This window comes from Protomyctophum bolini, assembly GCF_963924005.1.
Source record: "Protomyctophum bolini genome assembly, chromosome: 22".
Taxonomy (NCBI): domain Eukaryota; kingdom Metazoa; phylum Chordata; class Actinopteri; order Myctophiformes; family Myctophidae; genus Protomyctophum; species Protomyctophum bolini.
In genome coordinates this window covers 20,045,645-20,072,067 of record NC_137883.1, presented here as the reverse complement: position 1 = coordinate 20,072,067, position 26,423 = coordinate 20,045,645, and the positions used below count along the sequence as shown (strand labels likewise).

General features: G+C 40.3%; 1 protein-coding gene across 5 annotated transcripts in view; it reads right to left on the bottom strand.

The window, feature by feature from the left end:
* The window catches only part of znf618 (zinc finger protein 618), a 42,034-nt gene extending 20,615 nt beyond the window's left edge, over positions 1-21,419 (bottom strand). For 3 of the 5 annotated variants that reach the window (XM_080755314.1, XM_080755318.1, XM_080755316.1), the window contains exons 1-7: positions 20,985-21,419; positions 7,813-8,410; positions 6,647-6,724; positions 5,807-5,851; positions 3,794-3,883; positions 2,915-3,001; positions 582-683 (exon numbers count right to left, since the gene is read on the bottom strand). In XM_080755314.1, coding sequence (XP_080611440.1) covers positions 582-683; positions 2,915-3,001; positions 3,794-3,883; positions 5,807-5,851; positions 6,647-6,724; positions 7,813-8,380 — 970 coding nt within the window. In that variant the 5' untranslated portion in view covers positions 8,381-8,410; positions 20,985-21,419. The remainder of the gene's footprint in view (positions 1-581; positions 684-2,914; positions 3,002-3,793; positions 3,884-5,806; positions 5,852-6,646; positions 6,725-7,812; positions 8,411-20,984) is intronic. The other 2 variants (XM_080755317.1, XM_080755315.1) reach the window with 2 other exon arrangements.
* Between the last annotated feature and the right edge of the window lie 5,004 nt (positions 21,420-26,423).

The window sequence follows — 26,423 nt, the reverse complement described above, 5'->3', positions numbered from 1 at the left end:
AGTGGCTAAATATGTATATTTTTTACTGCAATTTCTTTATTATTATTTACTATATTACTACTAGATCACAAAACAAAAGAAAGCAGTAAATGAACAAAAATAACACTCATCTTTTACGTTCACTAATGGCCTAGATTGTTGACAGAAACCTAGATTTGACATCCATCTCAGGACATTTTAAGCCAAATACTGCTTCAGGAGGACCTTGAAATGCTGTACGTTGCACTCAAACAATTACAATATTATTGTCTTAAGATTTAAATAATAAAAAATGCTAAAGTAGACATATAAAAGCCCTAGTGTGGCAGGTATGGCAGGCTGTGCTTGGCGCCACAGTCTGATCATAATGACAGCGTTTATTTCTCAATAATGACTAGCTCACTGTTCATTATCCTGTGCATAGCATACCGTCTGTCGGGTAGAAACCTCATGTCCAAAATTGTAACTTTTCAGGATTCAAATTCAGAAACAGCAACAGATCACTTACATCATTTACAATTATATCATTGCATTGTCGGGCAGAAACCTGCCTGCCTGCCTGTAATGTTTCAGGTTAATACTTTCGTAGAAAAGCCACTCACCTGCCGTTGGTAGGCCTATGTGATGAAGAGCCACATGTTCCTGGTATGGGTTGAAATACTTGTACTGCTTCCCGCAGATCGCACATAAATAGCTCCCCGATTCTGGACAAATAAAAGCAAAGACATTTATTATTAATATCTTGTCAAATACAACTTTTAATAATTAGTAATATACTGCACTCTCTGGGTTCCTTAAGGGGGGTTGCAAATGCACCCTTGCAGGTCTGTATCTGAGAGATATGAGCAGTCGTTGAAATTAAAATGTTTGAGGACTGATGCACTTTGAGCACTGATCTAGAATTATGCTGTTCTTAGTGTTCAACATACAACCAGTTGAAGAAATTGGCAGATTGAGGGTTTACCTTTTGTTTTATGGAAGATGATTCTGAATATACGTATGTATTGCTAGTTTGACACTGATGCTGATGCTCTTTAATGTGATAAAAATGACTGAAATCAACAATCCATGCAGACAATAAGAGTGCATATCTATGCTATAAGCCAGGTGCCCTAGCTACCCAGGCTTATGTAAGTTTTGGGGTGGAGCCGCCAAGGAAGCTGCGGTATCTACGACACGGTTCAACTTTTCACATCTGTGGTGGCTCTCATGGGCAGAAGTGAAACTGCTTTTCATTTTTTGGCGCTCGGGTGGCACAGTGGTAAGGTGACTGCCTCCCGCCACGGAGGTTGTGGGTTCTCTGCATATTGTGTAGAGGACGCTCATTGTGTAAAAATGTCCAAACTACAAATTGCTTTTGTTCTCTGCATATTGTGTAGAGGACGCTCAATGTGTGAAAATGTCCAAAATACTGTTGGACAGAAATGGGCACAGCCGCTTGATTGTATAACCTACAGGAGTTTTGGAAGCAAACTTCTGAACAAGCCACAGACGGGAGTGGGAGGAACTAGCAACTGCTATGCAGGCAATGAGTTGCAATAGTCCAGCCCGGGAGGAAATGAAAGCATGAATCACTTTCTTCATATCAGAGAGAGAAAACACTTGGTTTTGTCTGTCTGTCTGTCTGTCTGTCTGTCTGACAGCGAGTTAAAAGACGCTTCCCTTTTACAACAGATTGATTTTCACAACACACCAAGATTTGTTTTTACATGTGGTTTGGTGAATTAAGACAGTGGTCCAAGGGAGGAACATACAGTAGGCATACAGTAAATCATTCGTGTTGTCAGGGGAGCAGAATAGAATGTTCCGTTTAATTTGGCAAAAGAAAGGTTGATTGTTACAATTTGTGAGGACTGTGGGGTCAATAATTGACCTTCAGGAACTGTTGATCTGAGCTGTTGATCACTGGCAAGATGCTAGGACCCAAACTGTCAAAGGTCTCTCTTTAAGGAGGCGTGGGATACAGTAACAATATCACACAAGTCTGTGGGTTTCATATGGGAAATTACAGTATTTGCAGTAAACAAGGGCGAGACCGAGGCTTAGACTGACATAAAGACAGCAGCATGAGAGACGGATCATTGGCAGAAGATGAAAAGCAGGGTCTAATGTCAGCTAACTATCAATAACAAATCAAAAAATAGGACTTAAAGAAATTCCAAAAAGGTAGCACATCCAAAAAAATTATAAATGGCGGACATAGTACTCACATTTCCATTTCTTTATTGTTACACACCAAAATGGAACGCTAACGCATTTCAGCAATGCAGCCTTCAACAGAGCATGCTGACCAGGGGGAGGCAGTATACTGGTATAGAGACCAGAATTCTGAGATGGACGACCTGCATGTCACTCCCCGCCTCTCTCTCCCCATGTCCTGTCTCTCTCTCTAGTCTACTTTGTTCAAATCAATCAATAAAGACAGAAAAGCAAAAATATCGCACTAAAGAAAGTTTGGGCATGTGAAATGTTTTGGGACTGACATACTACAGCAGTTTTAACAGCATCTTGACATGTAGTCAAACTCTCTCAGGATATTGCAGGCTACTTTTTTAACGATTCCGACTGAAACTACCACTACACATTTGCATAGAAGTGATATATTTTCTAATCTTTCTTTGACCATAACATTCTGTAACCGAGGCTTCTACTAATGCCTAGTTATGTGGGGAGGACGAGGTACAGAATGGGGTTTGTAGATATGAGTGAGATCTCCTCACGTGTTCGTATATCTGACTCTTAACTGATCTGCCCTTGGACCCATTCTAGTCCTGTATTTGTGTCTGGCCGTTTTCACATCGATTGGTACAGCGGGGCCTGAGATGATCTAAGACAGAATGACATACAGACGGACGTACAGTACAAACAGACTCACATCTGCCTCTGCCTCCTGCCATTCTGTCCTGGCGGAGATAACAAAACAGAGGTGACTTACTTGGTCCAATTTTCTTATAGGGTTCAACTGGTGCTTCTTCTTTAAGGTCATCCACAGGTAAAATAACCTGTTGGTGTTCATATGGGTCTGAGGAGAGAATGAGAAAGACCATAATTTAATTCAAAACTAAACCATATTTATGCAGATATACCATAAAGTTAACCATTTACTATTTTAAAACACTTAAGCCCTACTTAAAAAAAATAGCTAAGATACAAACTCGTAGTGGCATGTTATTTGTGCCATTTTTGGGTTAAAGTGGTTAAGTGCAATCAAATGACCAATAAAGCAACCTCACCTTAAAAAGTAGCTAAAATGTAACAAATCTGGGCATCAATAAAGCACAGAAGTCTAGATCTTAATCTAGATCTGCCTATGGGCATTCCAATAGAAAGAAAACACTGCTACGACCCACGGGTAGTGGGAGTGACGTCAGGACTTTGCTACTAGATTACCAGTAAGACACCCTAATGGGCGAGGTCGCATGCATCCGCCTGGGTGACAGCAGACGGCAGGCTGCTGGGCATGACAACATATGGAATGAATTATGTACTGGCCATATACCAGTACATAATTGTTTGCCAGTACACAAAAGTTTGATGAGGTCAGAGAGAGTTGCTGGCCGGCTCCATATATGCAGATCTAGGTGATGATCCATTCCTCTCCATGTATGGTGGTTATCCAGGGTTAGATGAGGTCAGTGTCGTGATCTTCATATATGGAGATGGCCATATATGGTAGCGTGACGTATCATGAGGCGTGACCATACAGTATAGGCGTTAAGGGTATCCATGATGTCACGTGTCACAAGGTATGATGCATTGGCAACCATATAAGGTGGTAAACGAGACGTTCGGTAGCAAAAAAAAGACTAATTACCATCAACTGCATGCAGATCTCGGTGTTCCTGGAAACAGCTGTAGTACTTGTACTTCTTGCCACAGATGTCACAGGAGTAGCGGAAGTTATCTACAGTTTGACACACAGAGACAGTTTGTTTCCGTTTTACCAATATTTGACCACACAGTGGTTATCAACCGTTTCTCCTGAAAGTGTTCACGAGCCCACCCATCAATTCCATGAGTTGCACTAAAATATTATTGCGAACGCAGTGAGCACTTACTATGAGACCTAGCAGATCATGTCTGTCTGTCTGTCTGTCTGTCTGTCCGTGTGTCTGTCCCGCTATCCAAATATGGAGTGTGTTGCATCAGCAATCACTCAGCTCCATATATGGGCACAAAAGGGGCCAGGTCCACTCAGCTCCATATATGGGCACAAAAGGGACTGTTTTCACTAATTTCACAGTACTACACAGTTCTCACTAATTCGTAATTTATTCTAATTGTTATTGCAATTTACGATCTGCGTTCGCTTCCCGCGTTCGCGCGTCTTACTCGTATTATATAATATTATATAAATATTTGTTGTCTTAATATTGAACGTTGAAGTATATATTGCAACACAACATAAAGTTGTTACAACTATTCATTGTCGATTATTTGAAAATAGGCAATCTACGTGGGATATTTGGAAGATTTCTGAAACATAACAAACCACAGAAAAACAAGCCCAAAGCCAATTTTAAGAAGCGAACATGGCAACACTGCTGGGTAGGTATATAGAAATGAGGTCAGAGAAGCTAAAAGTTAACATCGTTACTGTCGGGCACAAAACTTGTATCTCCAAATTATAACTATTTGTGTTTTTTCATAAATTAACACTACTTGATCACACTACAGCGTCACACAAAAGTATCAAAAGTAGCAGATCTGCAAGCTCTAAAAAGAGTGTCTCTGTCTGAGACGATCTATCTATTAGTGTTAAAGTACTTTGCTCTTATAATAGATTTCACTCTTTCAAAACGCGTTCGTGAGCGCAGTTAAATATGGTTTTCAGCTGTTTCCAACTGGGTGCAAGAAGAGAGACGCATATAGCACGATTAGATAGAATAGATCAAATAGAGGGCACTATGTCATATTAACGGCATAAGATGGCATACAATAATAGAATGTATAAGATAAGATTGAGACATGCCACCATTGCCACAGACGTTCTACTGTATCAATCCCTAGAAAATAAATTGGGGTTATGAAGCTAATTTGACTTCACATTAACATTTTTCCCATAGTAACTACCACCTTATCTGCAGACAGAGTTCAGCCACTCTGGCTTGCTAGAGGTTTGTAGAGGGTTGAGAAAGGGAGGTAGATTATCTCAACATAAAAGAGTTCTCAACATCCACTGCTGCTATATAAAGCAAACGGTATGACGTCAGGGAGGTATTGTATATAATTATGCCCACAACATTGGCAGCCAGTCGGCACAAATGACGACCGACTGACTGAAGAAAAAAGAAAAACAAAGCATCATGACACTGACAAGCTTGTCATGGAGCAGGTGGAGGGAGTATTTCTCTAAATGGCATGTCTTCAAGCTCAAAACTCGTAGAAGGGCTACTTTCGCTACTTTGGCATGCCACAATTGCACGGACGGAGTAGTAGAGCATTAATTTCACCCAAAAGAATTGTACTGGATATAAATATTCTGTGACTACTGGAAATGTAAGAAGAAACAGAAACCAAAAAAAATCTGGCAGTGGGTGGATTATTTATGTAATTACTCTGGCAGTGAAAGAGGTATTACTCAAAAGTAAATACTCATTGTGCAGAATGTCCCATTTCACAAATATATATATATTTTTAAATCCTTTGAAAACAGCGGACTCTACAACACTTGTACATCTGGTCGAATTCTATACACAGTAGGGCTGAAGTAGTAGAGTAAAAAGCACTATATTTTCATCTAACATGTATTAGCGTAGAATTAAAGTATTGAAAATTGTAAATACTGAATAAAGTAAAAAAAAGAATAAAAAAAAAGAAAACTCACTGTTAGGTGTTGGGGGTGCTCCATCTCCAACCATGATTTCTGACTCTGCAGTGAGGAGGAGGAGACACAGAACAATGTGATAAGATGAATGCTACGGTTTGTGTTAACAGCAAACAAACCCAACTCTCACATTACGATGATTCAGTTTAAACATTAAAACCATGGGGAAAAACTAACCAAAATTATTATGTATAGCTATTTGGCAACCTTACTGGTTGGTTTGTTAGGGAAGGTGTAGGGCTGCAAATCAGGTCCTTAAATTACATCCTCATTTCCTACACTTGCACTCTTTCCTTGTATATTAGTCCCTCCCATTCAACCTAGTGGAAGTTAGGCCACGTATTTGAAGACCTCCATGTTGGTCAGGTCACCAATTTCACCGTAACAGCGCCATGCTGGAGTGGCCGAGTGTGAGTGAGCAAGTGGCCCGAGATTTGAGGTATTGGAATTTGGCTTTAGAGAAGTGCGACGTTCCTCTGAAGTGTCATGTCATGCGACATCCATTTCTGATGACAGCCCTTTTAGGTGCCGTTACATTGCAGGAGGGGAACGCATGCAGTTTGATTGATGCTTTGTAATCTTATTTCCTATGTCCTTTAGTTTGAACAGGCATGAGAGACATGAGGGCAGCGACAGTGACCACCCTCCCCATCTAGTTTCCCACCCACCAACATGGTGGACAGGCGTTTTACCACCGCACAAATCAATCAAATTATGTCCAAAATACATGAGTCATGTAAAGGTGGCATATAATTTTAGACACATACTTTATATTCCACTAGAACAGGATTGTTAAAAAACAGCCCATGATACCACCATACACTGAGAAGAGTGTCTTACCTCGGTGTGCCCTGACATGTGTCTGAAAACAGTTGTAGTACTTGTATTTCTTCCCACATACCCCGCACACATAGGAACCTGGGTGAGAAGGCAAAAGCACATTGCAGAAAGTATTATGATAAATGTGTAAAAAGCCCGAGTTATACTTGGATGTGCATCTTGCCGCGCCACTGAATTGAGCCGAATCTACCACCAGCTCACAATGTGTCTCGCTGCGACATTGTGCACTTGCAGATGGGCTAGTTTCAGTGTGCGACCCCGGCACACAACTAAATCAGGCTTATCTGCAATTGCACCGTCTCCATGTCAAATGATAAATTATCTTTTAGGTTGATTTAGCTAACTTTTCCACTTAAGATAAAAAATAATTACTGTTTTAATAAAAAAGCTACATCACTGAGTACACTTTGAAATGGACAGATTTGCCTTAGGATGGACAAGGCCAGCACTGGTCCACCATGTACTGGCAGGCAGCCATTGAGGCTGACGGTCCGGGTCTAAATAAAGCTATTATTAAAATCATGACATAAAACATATGCCCTTATTGGATGTGATCATGGTCTAAATCTTATAGTGTAGGTAGATAGAGCATACTAGACTATTTTAAATAGACGGCCGTTTAAAATGTGTATGCTTTAAACTAATTTGATAGCAATTGCAGCCAATTAATCTTCTGCAGCAACACTTATCAACAAATATCTCACACACACACACACACACACACACACACACACCTGTGAAAGTGTGTACAATATAAATACTGCACAAACGAACCCTCCAATGAACTAAAAATGAACTAGACTTAAAAAGAAACCTAATCTAATACCACCTCGTGAAGAGACCTGGGTTTAGCTTTTATCATTGGGGTGTGAATCCATTTCCAGTGTTCACATGTGGCCAGAAGAGTTTGAAGGTCACCATGGAATGTTACAGGATAGTTGGTTCTAAATAAGGACGTAATGCAAGAAAAGGAAAAAAAACTGAGGTGTGAGTTAACCAAGGAGAGAAAATGTGCTCCTCCAAAAACTCAGTCGTGTTTGGACAAGACTGACAAATGACTGTATTCACACGCACGCATGCACGCACCCACGCACACACGCACACACACACACACACACACACACACACACACACACACACACACACACACACACACAGTCACACACCTATGCATGAATCTGTGTTCTTCGTTGGGGGAGCAGAACCAAGCAGGGCAAACATACCCTGGGTCTGGGGTCCGCGGTCATTTCCTCCTATGACCACACAGATCTCAGCAGGGTTGGCATCCCCGACTTTCCCGTTGCTGGCCACGGGAACCAAGGCTGCTACGGGAGTCACGGGAGTCTCGGGCTCTTTCTTCAGCGTGACAGGCATCAGTGTGACGGGCTTGGGCGTCTGACTGGCCAGTATGACGGGCCAGTATGACGTCACACTGGCCAGTCCGACGGGCTTGGGCGTCGGACTGGCCATTGTGACGGGCCTGGGCGTCGGACTGGCCAGTGTGACAGGCTGACTGGCCAGTGTGACAGGCTGACTGGCCAGTGGGACAGGCTGACTGGCCAGTGTGACAGGCTGACTGGCCAGTGTGACGGGCCTGGTGGTCGGACTGGCGTCGTCGTCGGTGGCAGCGATGGACGAGGCGGTGGCCACGGCTGGGACGGGCGAGGAGGGGCCATCTCTGTCCTCTGTATCCACCAGCTCCTTCCCAGGACTGGCTGCCTCTGGAGCACTCATACCTCAGTAGCCTCCTCTGGGCCAGTGCTACTGCAAGGGAGACAGGGGGGGGGGGGTAGAAGGAGACAGTCAATGAGACGAAAGCAGTGGTTCTCAAGGAGGACCATTAAATTGATATATTTGGCCACGGACCACCCCCATCTGTTCCAAAACGAAGAACACACACATAAAATAAAGGACAGAAAAGTGAGACAACCGCTCTTTCTATTCTATAAAAAACTAAAACTAAAATAGATAGCTATAGAGCAGGGGTCCTCCGTGGCACAATGAAATGATAGGATAAAGAGAAGGAAAAAAAGACACTGCAACCGCAAATTGAATACTCTGTGCCTGTGTATTATGGGCCGGCATGTCATGATGACAATGTTGCGCTGACTGGCTCACTAGCCGTTAGCTGGGGTCGCAGTGACACATTCACACATTCAGTTGAATGAACTGAATGTGAAAATTGGATCTTTGGAGGTGAAAAAGATTTTTTTCATACTCTGGACTGCACCCCAGTATTGGTTGGTTGGGACCCGATTTGTATAAGCTTGGTTTGACTGTACTAAACAGGCATAGTTGTTTCTAGGGGTGGGGGGCGAGGGGGGCAGCCCCACCCCGGGCCACGCAATTTTATTTGCGCGTGCATGAGACGTTGAGTTGTGACAAATCATGACAATAAACACAATGTTTTGTGCCGATCAAATACCGTAATTAAAAAGAAGAAAATAAAGGCAGGGTACAACACTTTTTGTTTTGTTTTTCTTCTTACTAATTATTTGATCGGGCCAAAACATTGTGTTTATTGTGATGATTTGTCACAAATCGAGTTGGCTTTGTCCACGGCGTAAACGTCTTAAATAAATACCGTACTTTTTGAAAAGCCTATGGGGAAAATGAATGGGGAATTATTTCCTGGGCCACTCATCGTTCTGAAAGGGGGCAGCACTGCGACGCTCTATAGCACTGGTCCTCAACGGGCGGTCCATGGACCCCCAGGGCTAATTGAGGGCCTGCAGGGTTCCCCGGCTACACTGATTTGATCATTAAGAACCAAAAATGGATTGTTACAGTTCTGTAATTCCAAGAGGTTCCAATGAGTTGTAGATAGTCTCTCAGTGTTAATTAACACTGATGATTTTACAGTGTATAGGTTGGTAGTCTCATAGATAGAACATTTTATCAAATGGGGGTCTCTGTAGTCTGTACTAATGCATATTAAACTGGGGGTTCTTGAAAATAGGTTGAGAAGCAGTGGACTTGTACTAGCATTGCTAACAACTTCTACAACAGGGCTAGAGTGTGAGGAAAGAGGAAAACAATAGATGAAGATGATACAAAAATAAGCTCTGGTGTACAGTGGCTTCATTGTTTATATTTGACCTTCGAAGACAATAAAATAGAGTGTCTTGGCACCCAAGTGCTCTAATTTCAGAAATATCCAAATTAGCCAACTTTCTATGCAGTACAGGACTATAAAGTAGCCAGGCTTTGTCAACAGAATGTGGTCAGAATGCAACCAAGAAAAACAGTAATGCCAGGATTACTTATTTTAGTGGAAAGAGGGGAAATTACTCTCCTAATAATAGCAACACCAAAGAGCAACAATGAGCCTTTTCATTGGACCAAACAGACCTTTTCTTGGAAATGAACTGATGAACACACCTCAGCAAACAGGCACAATAATTAGCTCATTTTTACACTATTCATAAAGTACCATTTTAGATTATTATAATTTTACCTAAGACATGATTGTTTTTACATGAAGCTCACTGCAGGTGGCTGACCAATATGCATACAAATTAAAATATGTCATTCAGAAGCTAGCTTGTCTTGTTTTCTGTACCTAGGCTGTACTGTACCTGGCAAGTGCAACTTCCAAACATACTTTCTTTTACACTAGGTGGTCACTAGCTGGTCGCCAATAAATAAGCTCTTATATTATTTGGCTATAAATACAAAATACCCCTTTTTTCTCATTACGCTTAAGTCTGGACTGATGTTTTAGGACTGTTTTTCCAATGATTTTGATGGTGTCTGCCTAAGAAGTGGCTAGCAAACACTCTAGCCTCACCTAGCCTTCTGCTTATTAACCCATGTAGATCTGGCCATTCTAAAAACGCCTGACCCAATCCCGACCCAAGTTTTCTGAAAAACTCCAAATATATAAGAAATGACAAAATAATTATGTTGCTATATATACTATAAAATTGGTTACGGATTGAAATGTAGAGTTACGTATAGGGGTTGTTCATTGCTAAAAACTGTTGAGTTAAAAAGTTTTGCAGGGGTAAGTATCATGCAATCATGAATAGTTAAATTACCGGTAGTTTAAGAAGGGCCTGTTAACACATCTAGTACAGGAAGTGCATCAAAATAGACGCTCCGGGGTGCCAGAGTAGTCGCCAGAGTAGTGATCGCTTTTACTCTGAAAGCCATGAACCGGAAACACTTTCTTAAAAAAATTGACTTGACAAAGTGAGCTCATAATCCCCGATCATCTTACTATATTTATATAAACTCCAAAAAGCGTTCATATTTTGCGGGAGAGACGGATGAGGAGCAGAAATGCAGCGCCAGCATATCGATCCATTCATCACCACGGAGAGCGCCCTGGATGAGGAGATACGAGTCATTCTTTCCGCCGCGCTAACATGGGAGTCAATGACAAGCTAATATTTGCACAGAGCGTTAGCATACGGCAAGCGAAAAGCGAAATGCCAAAAAAAAAAGAAGGAATAATTCTGAATATTATTATCTCGCCCCACGTCGTTTGGACGTCGCTAGGACGTCCACAGACGTCTAAGGTACCACTCGGTTCTGATCCTTATGACGTTTCCAGACGTGTTTTGTACAGAATGTGTTAAGCAAAACTTTCTAACACAAATCATCTCTTCAGGCAAATACATACACACCAATGCTTTAGTCAGAAACGTCAACAGCACAGAGGTACACCAAGACATTTAGGCTAAAGGGATAACACAACGAAAATAGAGTGCATACCTCCTGCAACACTATGCAACTGTCAAGAAACTCAAGATATGGCATTTCCACCATAGATTATGCCATTCCACCAAAAAGTTAAACATCTCTTCAGGGCAGTCTACTGATCATTTCCACGTGAAAAAACAAACAGGTGATCGTCCCAAGTTATTCTGCTAACAGACAGACCTTAACCTTTCACCTTTTCAACCCAACAGTTAATAAGGTCTTTGGGCCGGGCAGACAGCTCCGTCTGTCTGTCTGTGGGAAATTCAGTTGCTTAACAATGGATTAATGGAATGAGGCAACAATATCACTTAGTTTGTTCAAGTGTGTTGGCAGGACAGGAACTGAGCTCAGCAAAACACCATATGTCATGAATGCAACATCCAATCAACCATAAAATGGAATTGCCTTGCTGTGGATAACTGCATTGGGCACACGTCCAAAAGCACCTTTTCTAGTCGGAGGTGCCACTGTGCCCAGCACACCACCCTGCTTGCTTTGACAGAACGAATCACACCTCCTTCATGCTGTTTCAATCTGGTAATGATAATTGGCTATGTCATTATAGGGGAAGATTAAGAAAATAGATGATAAATGTCATCTGGATACCTAGTGAGCCTGTAGATCGTCTATGTACAACAATTACTGTATGTTGAGCATAGGTAGTCTTTTCAACGTCACCTTCCATCCACTATCATATTATCCATAATGTATGTTTTTTTTTCTTTCATGGTTTTCATCTTTTTTTCCCCCATCGAAAACCATGAAAAACGACATACTGTAGTATGTCATCGAAAACCATGAAATATTACATACTATGGTATTGAAAAACGTGTGCCAGAGCATGTACAGCTACTATTTATTTTTTTAAAGGGCAAAAAAAGAATTAAGACATTTTTTTAACACACTCTTCTCTTCTGGGGGGTCCCTGGCAAAAAAATCTAATGGGGCACCACTAACCCGACAGAGACGATATCTTTCACTAGTTTGGAACATTGCTACAGTGTTTGTGGGAGCATGTTTATGTTCCCTCTGCCCTGTGTTAACCCTACCCCCGGCTGTCAGATTAATTCATATACCGGTACATGAATGGAAAACAATTCTGACGATAAAACTAAGGGCTTTTTTGAAAGGTTAATTTTGTGTGTGACTATTGGATATGGGCATGGCTGCCATATGCGTGTGCCAAGTTTGTTGCGGATCGGAGCAACGGTGCGCCTTGCAAGTCTGCATGTTACGTTTGTGACTTCCAACCATCATTGGTCAACCCTCTAGGCAATTTAATATATAGGATTGTGACAGGTCAACTCATCGCAACAAACCGTTTCTATGTGGGAGTCGAGAGAGCATGGATGACACTGGGGATATTGTTATACTGAAAGCAGGATAGCCTTTCTGCAAATTGTTGCTATAAAATTGCAAACACACATTGTCTAGAATATCATTGATCAAGATTTCCATTCACTGGAACAAAAGGCAATGATTAGAAACACTAATTAGAAAGGGTGTCTGCTGACATTTATTCATTTAGTGTAGCAATCATTTTACAAAGTTTTCAAATTAAATACTTAAGAGTTGTCAATTATTTAAATGCAGATTTTTCAACAAACATTAATTGATATCAGTTTTTTTAGGCACTGGACAATGTGTAATGTACAAAGCCCTATGAATGCCTTTTGAAATGCAGGGCCTATTCAAGTTTGCAGTCTATTTCAAAGCCAATTTGAGATTTAAGCCTTTAATAATGGAACAAACTCTGTGTGAACCTCTCTGTGTGTGTGTGTGTGTGTGTGTGTGTGTGTGTGTGTGTGGTGGCCCTGCAGGGGCACATGTGTGCGTTCATGCCAAGGACTGTAGTGCTGAATGGATGTGAAATGTTTCAATTGTGTATAAATGTATCATTATAATAAAAAAATGTTTTGGGAGATATATATATATTGATAGATTAATAATAGGCTCAGGAAATGGAGAGAGAGAGAGAGAGAGATGGGGGGTGACACAAAGCAATATGTGCCCAGAGAGCTACGCCAGCCGCCGCCCGGGCCAACAAACAAATCTTGTATGTGGCAACGGGGGTCCCTGCCATAAAATATTTGAAGATGGGGGGCCCACGGCCAAATACATATTAATTTGGGGGTCCTTCACATGAAAAGGTTTGAGAACCACTTGTGAACACTGGCAAATCGTGTGTACTGTGCACTACACGATAAATATGAGTGAATTCATTGTTTTTTGTCAATGTTCGTAAGTCATGAATTGGCTACTATAGAATAGACATGCATCTACTGAGCTAGCCTACATGAGAGCAGAATGACAGGTAAGAGCACACGTCTATTTCATCCAATGTCAAAATGACACATTTTGGTGCATGCAGGCCAATGTCATTCACAATAGCGTAGCTACGTCTCAAATCTGCCAAGAAGCACTCCGTGTCTACAGCATCCTGGAATGTGTTCAGTGCTGTGCACAACCTCTCTCATATACTGTGTATATATAGCCTCTTTGTCAGCATAACAGTAAAATGTCAAACCAAATGAACACTGAAAAATACAAACAAAAAAACCCTGTATACAACCCATAGAAAACTACACACTGCCATCTCCCCCATTCAGGAGAGAACAATAACAATTATGAGAAAGATGTATTGATCCTTGAGATTCCTACGGGACTGAAACGCTTGCAGATCAATCGATGGCCAAAAGGTTTTATATTGAGTCTCTCGTCAATCACATTAGAGCAGTGGTTGTCAACCAGTGGTCCGGGGACCACCAGTGGTCCTTGAGGGGGATCCAGGTGGTCCCCAGCTAAATGGAGATTTGGTTTCATTTTATGCTCTCAAGTTAAATTATTGTTAAACATCTGCATTACTTAATTTACAAAAAGTCTACACAATTAGAGAATGTAGAATAATTGTTATTTTGATCAACGATTGCCTGTTGTCTCACCAAATGGTACGAACATCAATAAAGCATGGAAATGTGAACAAAATCTTATCCAACGACAGCAAATATTAAAAGTTTTGGGTCTGAGAGGCTAAATCTCATCAAATGTACGTGGCTGAAATGCCAAATAAATAATGGGCCTTGATATGAAAAAGGTTGAAAACCACTGCATTATAGGATATATGAGTGTACCGTAGATACAGTATATCACTATATTGGCTCACAGCCAGTCACATAGTGAAAATAGCAGATCTAACCTTGTAGATTTTTTGCCTCTTATATTATTTGACAATTTGGCAAATGTCTGACATGTTTTTAATAGTATAGTTTGTTGTATTACTTTTGATGCAGTAATGGTCTTTAAAATGCAGTGATACAGTAAAATGTCTTAAGTCCTTAAATTGTCACTTTACTGTCATCTGGGGACCCTCCAAAAACAAATAATTTGTTTGTGGGGACCCCCCCGGGGGTCCCGACCCACAGGTTGAGAAGCACTGCATTAGAGCAGAGCTCGACAAAGCTGTGGAGAAACGATTTACGAAGATTTACTGAAGTACTGCACTTTTGAGGTATGTACTTTACTTGAGTATTTCCAATACTTACAAATTCTACTCCACTACATTCCAGGTCCAACATGTGTACTTATTTGAACACTTTAGTTACTAGTTACTTTGTAGAGTAGTATACATGTTGGCTTGTAGATCTGCTATTTTTTATACATCTGAAACAACTTGAAACGAGACATTCTGCACAATGAGTACTTTCTACTACTACTACTACTAGCAGCACATTCCAGTAACTGCTCTTTCTATCTTAAATGGCTAGTAGTAAATTATATTTATTTATATTACTAATACACCCAGGCACATGATGGATCTCTTTGTCATGCAACCCTTTTCTTCTCCCCTTTCTAATAATTTAGAGCAGTAACTATTTCATGTCAAGGACCGCAGACCCCTTCTGAAAAGAATATGTTCCAGGGACCCCCACAATCAAAATGAGTGAAGTCGTCCTTCACAGTAAAGTGTCTCTGCGGTCTCAAGTTTGCGCTGGGTGAGCAAGCTTCCTTGAAGTGAGTGGGCGGACCGTATTCTCTGTGCACTCTCCATATAACGTATAATATCTCAGAGGTCATTAAACTACATTTAAAAGCGCAAGTTGATGAGCCAAAACAAAAAGCCAATAGAATTAACCCAGAGCTCCACGCCACATCAACCATGAAATGGGGTCATTGTATTCCACTCACTTCAAGGGAATTAAAGGCTCGCTCAACTCAAGGACAGTCTGGAAGAGTTCAGGAATATAATATACTGGCTGCAGATTCACATAATACGTAGAAAGGAATATAAAATCTGCACTCTGTAAGTCTTAAGTCTTGTTTAATAATGATAGAGGATCCAACGATCCATCCTCATAAAAAGATGCCATTGCCTGGCGTCAAATAAGTAGGCCTATTTGATTAAGGAATACAATATGCCTTTTGTATTCTTTCTGTATCAGCAAAATGTAGATTTTTATGTTAAAACATATTGAGGGAAATTAAGATTCTCAGATAACTAAAAACACCACATATCAACTAGCCGGTTAATTGATCGATAAGGTTATGAATTGAATTAATCAATTAATGAATTAATCGATCATTTTAATCCCTAATGAAAACCATTAAAAAAAATACATAGTATGTCGTTTATCATTGTTTTTGATGACATACTATACTACTGTTTGGTTTGACTGCTGCTGCAGATCATCCATCATTATTAAACAAGACTATTATAGTCATTGTATTCCATACATTTCATTTTCACCTGAGCTTTAAAGAGATCTATCACAAGTGCAGTACCACACCAGAAAGCTTAACCACGTTCCTGGCGTCCCCACTTTAGACATATCATCATTATAGCTAAACACTTTTAGAAGATTTCCAAAAATGTAACATTTCAACAACAAAATATGAATAAAAAGTTTAAAAAAAATAGCTGATCTATAGTACTTTAGCTCAGAACACGGCGTGCTGCGACACGTTGTGTCACAGTATATATATATATATGATTAACAGTTTAACTTTAGGGAATGTGAATGGGTTCGTGACTGTGTGGATAATGTCCATTTATGAAACCGGTTTTACAGGAGGCAAGCACATTTACAATAGACTGTTCTGGTCATTATTGGGGGCAGCTGTTTTGTTAAATGTCAGCACATGGATATTAACCACAATGTGCTAGCGAGACTACTGCACAAAGCCTATTATTTGCCTTGTTGCTGGAGTTGTCTGAGAGTCTACACATGCAGGGAAATGCGTCTCTGATACTCTCTCTTATATACACTTATAAAATGAAATAATTTATGTGCCAATGAAATAATAATGATGTAATACAACAAAATGGCATGATTGGATCAACTCCACCACCTGGCTGTATTTAAGGGTGACTATCTAGCCAAGATGTTAGATAGACCCTGACAAAGACCTTTATCGGTCGAAATGCATATAGGTCCTGTTTTTATTTTCCTTGCTCATCAATAAATTATATACATCTTCACTTTTTAGCAATTTACACCTTTGGGAATTATTAATTAAGCAATACAACTTCAAGGAAAAATACCTTTTTTGTCTATGGTCCTACCTGTATCACCAAAGAGCACCCATCTAAGAGCCACTAACTGATTCCTGCAGCACTTCCATTTCTCTATTTTTTAGTTTGTTTTGTCTGTCACAGAGCAAATCGGCATATGATGTTATGTTTTATCGTGATGATGTAAGATAAGGGTTGGTAAAGCGCCCCTCACTTCACACGGGTGTGATTTTTTTACACTTACTCAGTATTCCTGCACTGTAGTGACTGGTAGGTACTTAAAATAATTGGCCTAATTTCAGGCAGGGCACTACGGTGTCTGTCCCTACACAACAATGAACCAAATCAACCACTGCACACTACTAGGATAATCCTGGTGTTCCTACTTGCTTCAACATCCACATCAGTGTGTTCTGCGTCCATCTATCTACACATTCACAAGTCATTGGAGTCAGTGAGTAAGAGTCACAACTTCCTCATCTAGAGAACCACCCGACAGATTGACTTCAAACCCTGCGGTGTATGCTGCCAAGGACCCCTAGGGAGTGATGCGCCAAGTGGGAAGTTGGTCGGATCCGTGGATCACATTTGATGTTATAAATAAGTCATCATAGACTGGCCCGCAGGGGATTTGTGAAGCCTATGGCCTGAACCCCTACACTATATTTGGCCTAGCCACACACAGAACTCCATATATGGGCATAAAGGAGCCACAGACAGACCTGTACGAAAGGCACAACACTTAGTTTTGTTTGTCTTCTTACTAATTATTTGATCGGCCATAACCAACTTGCATCGTCCCCCAGTAGAAACGTCTGGTTTTCCGAGGCTAACCTAACAATGTAAAATAATAGGCCAATCTAAAATGCATGAACCTCAGCACCCTTCCACATTCTGGAGTGAGCTTGTAGATCAGCTATCAGCAAAGATCAGCAAAGGGATTTGGTGTAGAGCGGAAAAGGAGTGGACTAAGTAGATCCCTGGGGAACTCCAGTCAAGGAACTTTATAGGGTTTAAGTGTTAAAAAAAAAAAAAAACAAGGCTCATCATAAACTTGATGTTGCAGGGAAATTGAAAATAATCTGCTGAAATGTCAAAAAAAAGAAAAGAAAAGTACTGCTCCATTGTATATCTTTGCAATAAAAGGTCAGTGGCAAAGGATGACCAAAACCTGTTTTAGCCTAAATACTTCGCTATTATGCTACCCCTTTTCCCTTAAACAAATACCCTTTCTTTAGCCTACTAATAAATGTCACCAAAGATGGCTCACGACAAACAATTTCAAAAAGCAATAATGCAGAGAAATGACAGAATTCCACCCACCCCCGCTAAGATTGCTCTGGGAAAAAAGGAAAGTGTGTCATATAGGAGAATAGAATTCCATCCTTGTGCACTCCAAAAACCCCATAAAAACCTTTTTCAATCTATATGGTAATGCCATGAATTAAAATTTAATAACTAGAGATATTGAAAAGCAGCCTTGAATTATACAAAAATAAATCCTGAAAGATCAGGCCCTAAAATTAGAAATTCAAGCCGGCATCCAGTCTGCTGCTAAACCCCTTGTAGGCTGGCAGATTAAATTTTTGATGAAAATCAAAATTACACTGCAGACTGAGGCAGCCAGAGCAAACCTGCTAGCATTGTGATTTATGGATTCATTAAACCCATAGGAGTTTCACCCCTCCCATTTCCACTCACAGAAAATGAGATTTGCTTTGCTGAAAATTTGTATTTTCAGAGATGCAGCACAGCCATTGCTCCATCTATACCTTCAGAAAATAATCAACAACCAAAAATGTTCTGCGTACATAACCACTGCAGCAATTGAAAGTCTTTATGCATTATTCATGAGACCAATAAGGTTCGTTCTTAAAAAGGGAGAGGCAGGCAAAAAAAAATATGTGCAGAATGTACAGAATTTTTTTATGCAGCAGCCCCAAACCCTGAAAAGCCATTCCCTTGAGTCTAATTTGAGTGATGCCATTTTGAGACATTTGCAACATGCCTCTGAGAATACTAAAACTACAGGGCCATAAGGTGTTCAAATACATTTATTACGCCCACAGGGGTTGTGTTTTCCTTAAGACACAGCGACGTTCGCATAGCAAATTTGTAATCATATTCAGATAGTTGACATGGCATTTAGGTAGTGACTTTATATAGGCCTACATCTTACAATAAAAACTACCAATATGATAAGTTGATCATTTGAGCGACAAATACAGAAAATGCATTCCGTCTCATTTGTCTACTACCTTCTACCTGAGAGGAAGAGCTTTTTTATTTCATAATTGATATGTTGCACATCAGACAATGGTGTATATGATTAAAAATCAAACTATCATATATGAGAGCTCTGATTTCAAACAAATCCCTTCTCTTTACTCATGCTAACGCTCCTAAATCATACAAGTTGCTTCTGTATAATTCAGAATATCATTAACGGTCCCTAGTACTTTTTTTGATTAGATACCTAAGCCTATAGAAGTGGAATTAATTCTCAGATTCATCAGGCAAAGCTTAAAATGTTCCATCAACTATTTAAATTTATACAGTGCTGAAGGTCGATGCTAAAATTACACACAGGAAAGTGGCTTTCACAGATTCCCTTACAATAAAAGCAAGATGGGAAATTGTTTTTGCATCCACATGATTAGTGTAAACAGTAGATTGGTTGATTGTTTTTTAGGTTTTTTCCTGCCTAAAAATGTGCTGACACGGTCTCCCTGAGTCCTCCTCTGAATTCTTTCACCACCATTCAGTTCACTATTATGTGTTAAGTTGTGCTGTCCCTCTTACACATTTACAGAGTTGGTGCACATTGCTCCCCTATGCTTAACCCCTTAAAACCCAAGTGTTGTTTAGCGGAGTTCCACAGGGCTCTATACTATAGTGTCCGTTTTTGCCCTGCATTAAATACCATCGCTGAAAATAGCTGCTCGACAAGCTCACAACGCGTCACAATTTCCTGCTAAAGTTATCCCCAGAATAGGCATGCTGGGGTTTAATTGTTTAACAATTGCGCATCAGCATCACAATCCTATTTCCATGGACACACACACACACACACACACACACACACACACACACACACACACACACACACAAAAGTAGTATAGCTTTACAGGAATCAGAGTGGATTGTTGCAGCTTAATTACTAGACACCACAGCCTGTATCACACCAACAATAAGCAACACAAATGCAAGTTGTACATTCCCATTTCCCTGGAGACGGTATAGAAGCATCAGAAAGAACAGAATAAACATACACTTGTCTTAATTATTATTTTTGAGTAAATAAATAGTGTAAATTTCATCTTGGCAACAAGTCTTTCATGCAATATGTAAACATTTAAGTTTTACATATTGTTGACAACATGTCACATGTGCAAACAGATAAGTCTCCAATAAAACAAAACAAATTTCAAAAGTAGTCCAATTTACAATTTCGTAATTATTTCCCAAATTGTCCACCTACAGGTGGCGCCAATTCCACAAATAAAGGAATTAAAAACCCGAACCTTTTGGAAAATAGAAGTCAAAATGTAAATGAACGAGCTTTGCGTTTTGTCCTGGAAATCATTCTACTGCGAGTTATATATATGCATATCACATGTCGCCAAAAGTATTAAAACAGCGCATGTAGGTATGACGTGATTGTGAACGAGCACAAGCTTATTTGGTCAAATTCGCAGGAAAATTCACAAAACATGGCTGCAGGAGGTTTTTGTGTTTCAGATTGTTCCTCCCCTTCTTGTCCTTCATGTTTTGTTCCCACGCTCTTTCAGAATGAACAAAAGCATCTCATAAGTGCTTTATAAAAGTACACTATGGTGCATAACCGGGGTATAGTTAGCTGAAAAACTTTATTTGGAAATCACTGTTAAAAATAAGAGGGGAAAAAAAGAGAAAACAAAATCAACAGATTATTGGTTCTGTTTTAGGATGGCTTCAAAAAGCAGCACTATATGACATATTATAGTAGCAGCATTTCATACATGTAAGTGCCCCGTCATTCATATATGATTAACAATGCAGAAAGCTTCAATTGCGAGCCTGCAAAATTAAACATTTTGTTTCTAGAATCAGAAACAATAATAGTGGTTTTGTTTGACGTACCTCCGGTGGCAACGATGAAGCTCATATGCGAGTCAGGCACTAAAAAACCTTCTCTTTTCCTCGAGCAGAGGTGACTGCACAAAATTCACAACACAAAACTGACGACTCACTCCACTAGATTCACTAATTGACTTGTTTCACAATTTCCCCCCAAAAAAATGTTTAGACGCAGATGCTTTATTGCCTCAAACAGAGCGACATTTTCCAATTTCAATCGTCATGACGCGAAAAAAAAACAAAAAAAATCCAGTGGTCCGCGCTGTTCTGCCTTGTACAGTCTGCGTTGTAGCCCGCAACACACAATCCTGTGCGTGTGTGTGTGTGTGTGTGTGTGTGTGTGTGTGTGTGTATGTTGCTGCGGTTCCTCTTGTGGAAAATTTTCGTCCGCCATATATAAGGACTGTAGGACAGATTCCGAAATTGCAGCGCCGGCCAGTTATATTAGTCTGTCTGCATGACAGCCAGGGGAAAAAGAGAAAAAAGGAAAAGAAAAAAAAACTCTGGGGCCATAGACAGCTATGGAAAGAAAAGGGCTGTGCGATCATAACGTTACGCAGGGGTAGTGAAAGTCTGTTGGACATAAAACATTTGTTTGTGAAATTTAACTCAGAATCAGATTAACCAGGAGCAGACTGCCTGCAAAACATATTTTGTATAGGATATAGGTTTTTAACCATAGAGCTATAAAAGGGTTTTTAACCTACGCTGGCACTAAAAAATAAAACATTTTAATAGCACAGCCTATTTTTAACCACTTTCTCAAGTTTTGGTAGAAATATGAAACCAACAACTTTAATAATCACATGTCCAAGTCAAGATATCACGTTCAATTCTGTTTATAGATAATGCAATATGCAAGTGCATGGCTATGATGCTAAATAAATGGGGATTTCAAACTGTTCCCATTAGTTGACAATGAAAAATTATTGATAGATAAATAAATACATTCATAATAGACTAATAAGATAGTGATTCATCCTACATAACCATGCATTCACTCTGTGTAAAATGGATATATAGGCCTACTAAACCTGCAGTATCACGGGGCAGCAGCCAACTCTTCTAATGGAAAGGTTATTTTTGGCCAACAAGTTTTGATTTCAAAATAGAAAATGCCATTGGAATTTGGATTGATTGATTGAACAGTATGTATACGGGTGTACAGGTCAATACAACAACTGTTACTTGAGGATAGAACCAGAGAAAGCACTAATTAATGATGTACAAATAGGCTATACACAGAAAATCATATATATACAGTACAGCTTTAAGAAAATAAAAGGAAAACACATGTGCAGTGTGGAAAAGACTGACTTTTTTTAGGGGCCAGTTTAGAATTGCAGCCACCCGGGTGCTGTTTGAGAGCGGTTTTGAAGGATTCTAGGGATTCACATTTCTTAATGTCCGTCTTAATGTAATTTCGCTCCGATGCCACTAAAATGTGGAATGCCGTTTTAGTGGCATCAGAGCGAAATTAATATAAATCCTTGTTTGAGCCGAATCTGGGTTGCACGTGGTTTGTTGAATTCTGAAAAGAATACATCTGTTAAAGATTGTTCTTTTGACCATGTACTTCTCTTTCAACAGTTAGTTTAAATTAAGATGCATTTGTGATACATTAATGATTTTTATATATTAATATGAAATCTTTCACGCACTTTCCTACTAGGCTGAGGAATAAATCCTACCCTTTTCACATTGGCCTGTTATAGCGCCACCAACAGGTGGATTTTGGCAAAACACATTTTTGGAACAATTATGCCTCAAATCATCCAATTGCCATCAAAGGCATAAGAAGAAATGGCACCCTTTTCCCATTGGCCTATTATAGTGCCACCAGGAGGCCACAATAACCTGACCTGGCCTGGTGGAGACCTGTGCCCCGAGGGGCACTTTTTCTAGGTCAGGCTTGTCGAAGGCTTGTGTGTTGGCTGGTGAGACGCAGACGTATGCACCCTAGTGAGACAGATAATACCCTGGCAATTGGCCATATTCAGACCCCAGCCATCTTGCCACCAAGGTGATAGGTGACACTTCCCATAGACAGCCCATCCAAACAGAAATCACCAACATTGCAGCTGTAGGGAAAGCTTGAATTATCCTCTTTCAATCTGTAAAGTTTTTGTTTAATAAAAATACACCGTAGGCGTAGACATATTAAGAGCTACTTCCTGTCAAGAAATTCCTTGCAGATGATTCTTTTCTAGTATTATTGCGAACGCAGTGATTGCGAACGCAGTGATTGCGAATGCAGTGAGCACTTACTATGAGACCTAGCAGATCATGTCTGTCTGTCTGTGTGTCTGTGTGTGTGTCTGTCCCGCTTTTGTGCCCATATATGGAGCTGAGTGATTACGTCAACATGACTCAGCCATAACCATATAAGGAGTCCCCAAAGCAGCTATACGTCCAAAACCCAAATATGTACGAGCTGCGTTCGCTTCCCGCGTTTGCGCGTCTTACTGGTTTTAGTATGGAAGCGCTCGTTATCAGTAAAGCAACCTCCTGCTGCACTTAATATAATTAGAAAGGACTTTTCTGTTTGGATGAATGGGCTGTCTATGGGAAGTATCACCTAGGTATAGCACCTTGCTGGCAAGATGTCTGCGGTCTGAATATGGCCAACAGTTCTGTGCACAGAGAACAGCTGATATATATACACAAGCTCACATTGCGTTGTGGATGCGGCCGCTGTGAGCTTGGAGATCTGCTATTCTCGGCCGTTCTCTGCGCTCAACACCATTGCACGGCTGGGCATAATTTAGGTTTGAGGGGCTACAGCTGCGCGATCAAGAAGCCGTGATCATATACTGTAGGAAGCGCTCCATCTGCAACTGGAGGTGGCGTTTGGGAGACAAATGCTTTGAGAATTGCTATTATTGTTTACACACAAGTTGACACAACATAAACCAAGGTATATATTTCAAGAGCGTGAGATCACAGTAAACATCCATCCAAACCTTCTTCCACACTGGGAGGAAAACAGCATAAGTTTGATGGGATGTCACTCTTTAAAGGGCCAATAAAACTCAATATTGTGAAAGGTACGGTATTAGTCCAAACACAATATCAGCGCGTTAGCCAGGTCCAACCCCTCAGTAGCTCCATATGAGATTGAGCTCCTTTAATAGTTAGGGACGGACTGTAACCCTAACCCTAACCCAACTTAACCAGGAATTGCACTTAATAGTGCAACTGCACTATTAACTTTGGGACGGGCCCATCTAGAGATTGAATGGACAGGTATCAGACAAAAGGGAGACATCGAAGAGGAAGGACAGGGGAAGGGTCAACATATGGAATGTCAGAACAGGTCAGCTCCATATATGGCGATCTAAAGGTTTGAGGTCAGATGTTGCTGGCCAGCTCCATATACAGTATGCAGATCTGATCCAGTCTTCTCCGTGTATGTCTCCAGGTTTTGATGGTCAGTGTCGTCTTCATACTGTATATGAAGACGGCCATATATGGTGGCGTGAAGTGTCGGTTCGAGATGCGGTTCTGGAGAACCAGATCTCCATGTATGCCTATATGGACATATCGGTCAGATCGAACATGAAAGTCTGGAACAATGCAAGCTGGGAATACTATAGTACTATTGCTGCTACTGTAGGAAGAGTAGTGCTGCTGCTACTGCTGGCTTATGGCGCATACTTAATGCCATTGAGGGATTGGATATTAAATGTTGTACGTCTCTTTGATGTAGGTGTCAGGAGTTGGTAAGGAGCTACTGCTGCTAATGATAGCCTATGGTGTGTACAAAGAGCGCACTAGGCCTTCTCCACGCGATCCTGGTGCCAATCCAGACTATGACTTATAGGGTAAAAACGTATACGTCACCAAGAGGGGGGCGGCATCTGAAAAGCTAGCGGCGCCATTCTTGTGGGCTTTAAATTCCAGCCTACATCACTCAGAATAGAGTGACGGTGGTATGTTTTTGTAAATATTGAGCTCGTTCTTGGCGACAACATAGTGAACCAACACCAGGATGGATAGATATAAGATAGAAGCTGCGTGTCACAAACCCTCTGGACCAACCCAGTACCAACTCTATTGTGCGCATTAGGAAGTTACCCCCCATTAGGAAGTTAGCCTCTCCTTGAAGACAAAAGTGAGGACGGAAAAGTAAGGACACAAATTGTAATTGGCCAGAATGAGATGATGTATGATGATAAGAGCGCTCCTCATATTGAAATGCTATACCCATTATTGGCCTTGTACAAGACTGACAGATTTAGTTTTTGCTAACTACTCACCACTATTTCTGTTTAATTGGTTTGCTCACATTGTTGAGGGATAGTTATCTTATTGTTGTATAATTCTGGTTTATTTTTTTCCATATTGCATTTTGATATGGTGGTTTATGTATGCAGTATACATTCTAATTGTATTGCTAATAAAGGCCTACTTGTGGGGAAAACATGCAACTTATTCATGTTAAGATGATGATGTGGGGTTTGACATGAATGTTTGATAATATGACATAATTTGTCAGGCTGTATGAATGAATGAATGAATGAATTTATTTCCTTATTTCCATGTCTGGCTGCCTTTCACAGCCCCTTCCCTTATGAGAATATTCAGACACACTTTACAATACATTATAATTCCTGTGCCAACACGCCGACAACAAAATAATAAACAACATTTTATATCACACAATGTATACATAACCCTGATCAAGGGTACATTCAAGTAATCCATTTTGTCACGATATAGACTAAGGTGGAGGGCGAGAGAGAGTAGTATACACTATATGCATCTACAACATCACGTGTGATTCCATTATACAGTAAATGGAATATAAAACAAAAATACAATGTATATACTTATGTACAGGTAGCTTCTGACAAACCAACATAATTGCCTAGGGAGGCCTGGTGGAGATAATTAAAACTATGGGTACCTAGGAAGCTGCAAGTAGTTTTGAGGAGAAAGGTAAATAACAAAATAGATGACAATAACATAAATGGGTTCTCTTAGATTTAAACTCAATGACTAAACTAAAATTAGGCCTTTTAAAAAAATACAATTCTTATTAAATCAGAAAACCAACTTGAACAACTAAACTAAAATTTAAAACAAAAAGTCCAAACGAAATAAAACCTATTGCATAAAAATGTACATCTGGATGTACATGATGTACCAAAAAAGGTACTGTCAATGTCATTGTAGATGATAGTCTGATCGCTAACGCACGCACCCCTCTTCTATACGGCTCACCTTATGCCGACAATGTGAAATAAAACATAAAAACTAAACGCCACTACCATGTATCTTGTATGTTGTGCGCCATTTTACCCTCTAGTCTCTTCTTCCACTGTGTCATGATCTTGCCTGCTCACTCAGCTCTTCTATATTCTTCATAGTGAGTGACCTGTCATCCCCCTTCTGTTTATGTACGTTTATTCCTTTTGGGGGAGACAGGACGTCTGTCAA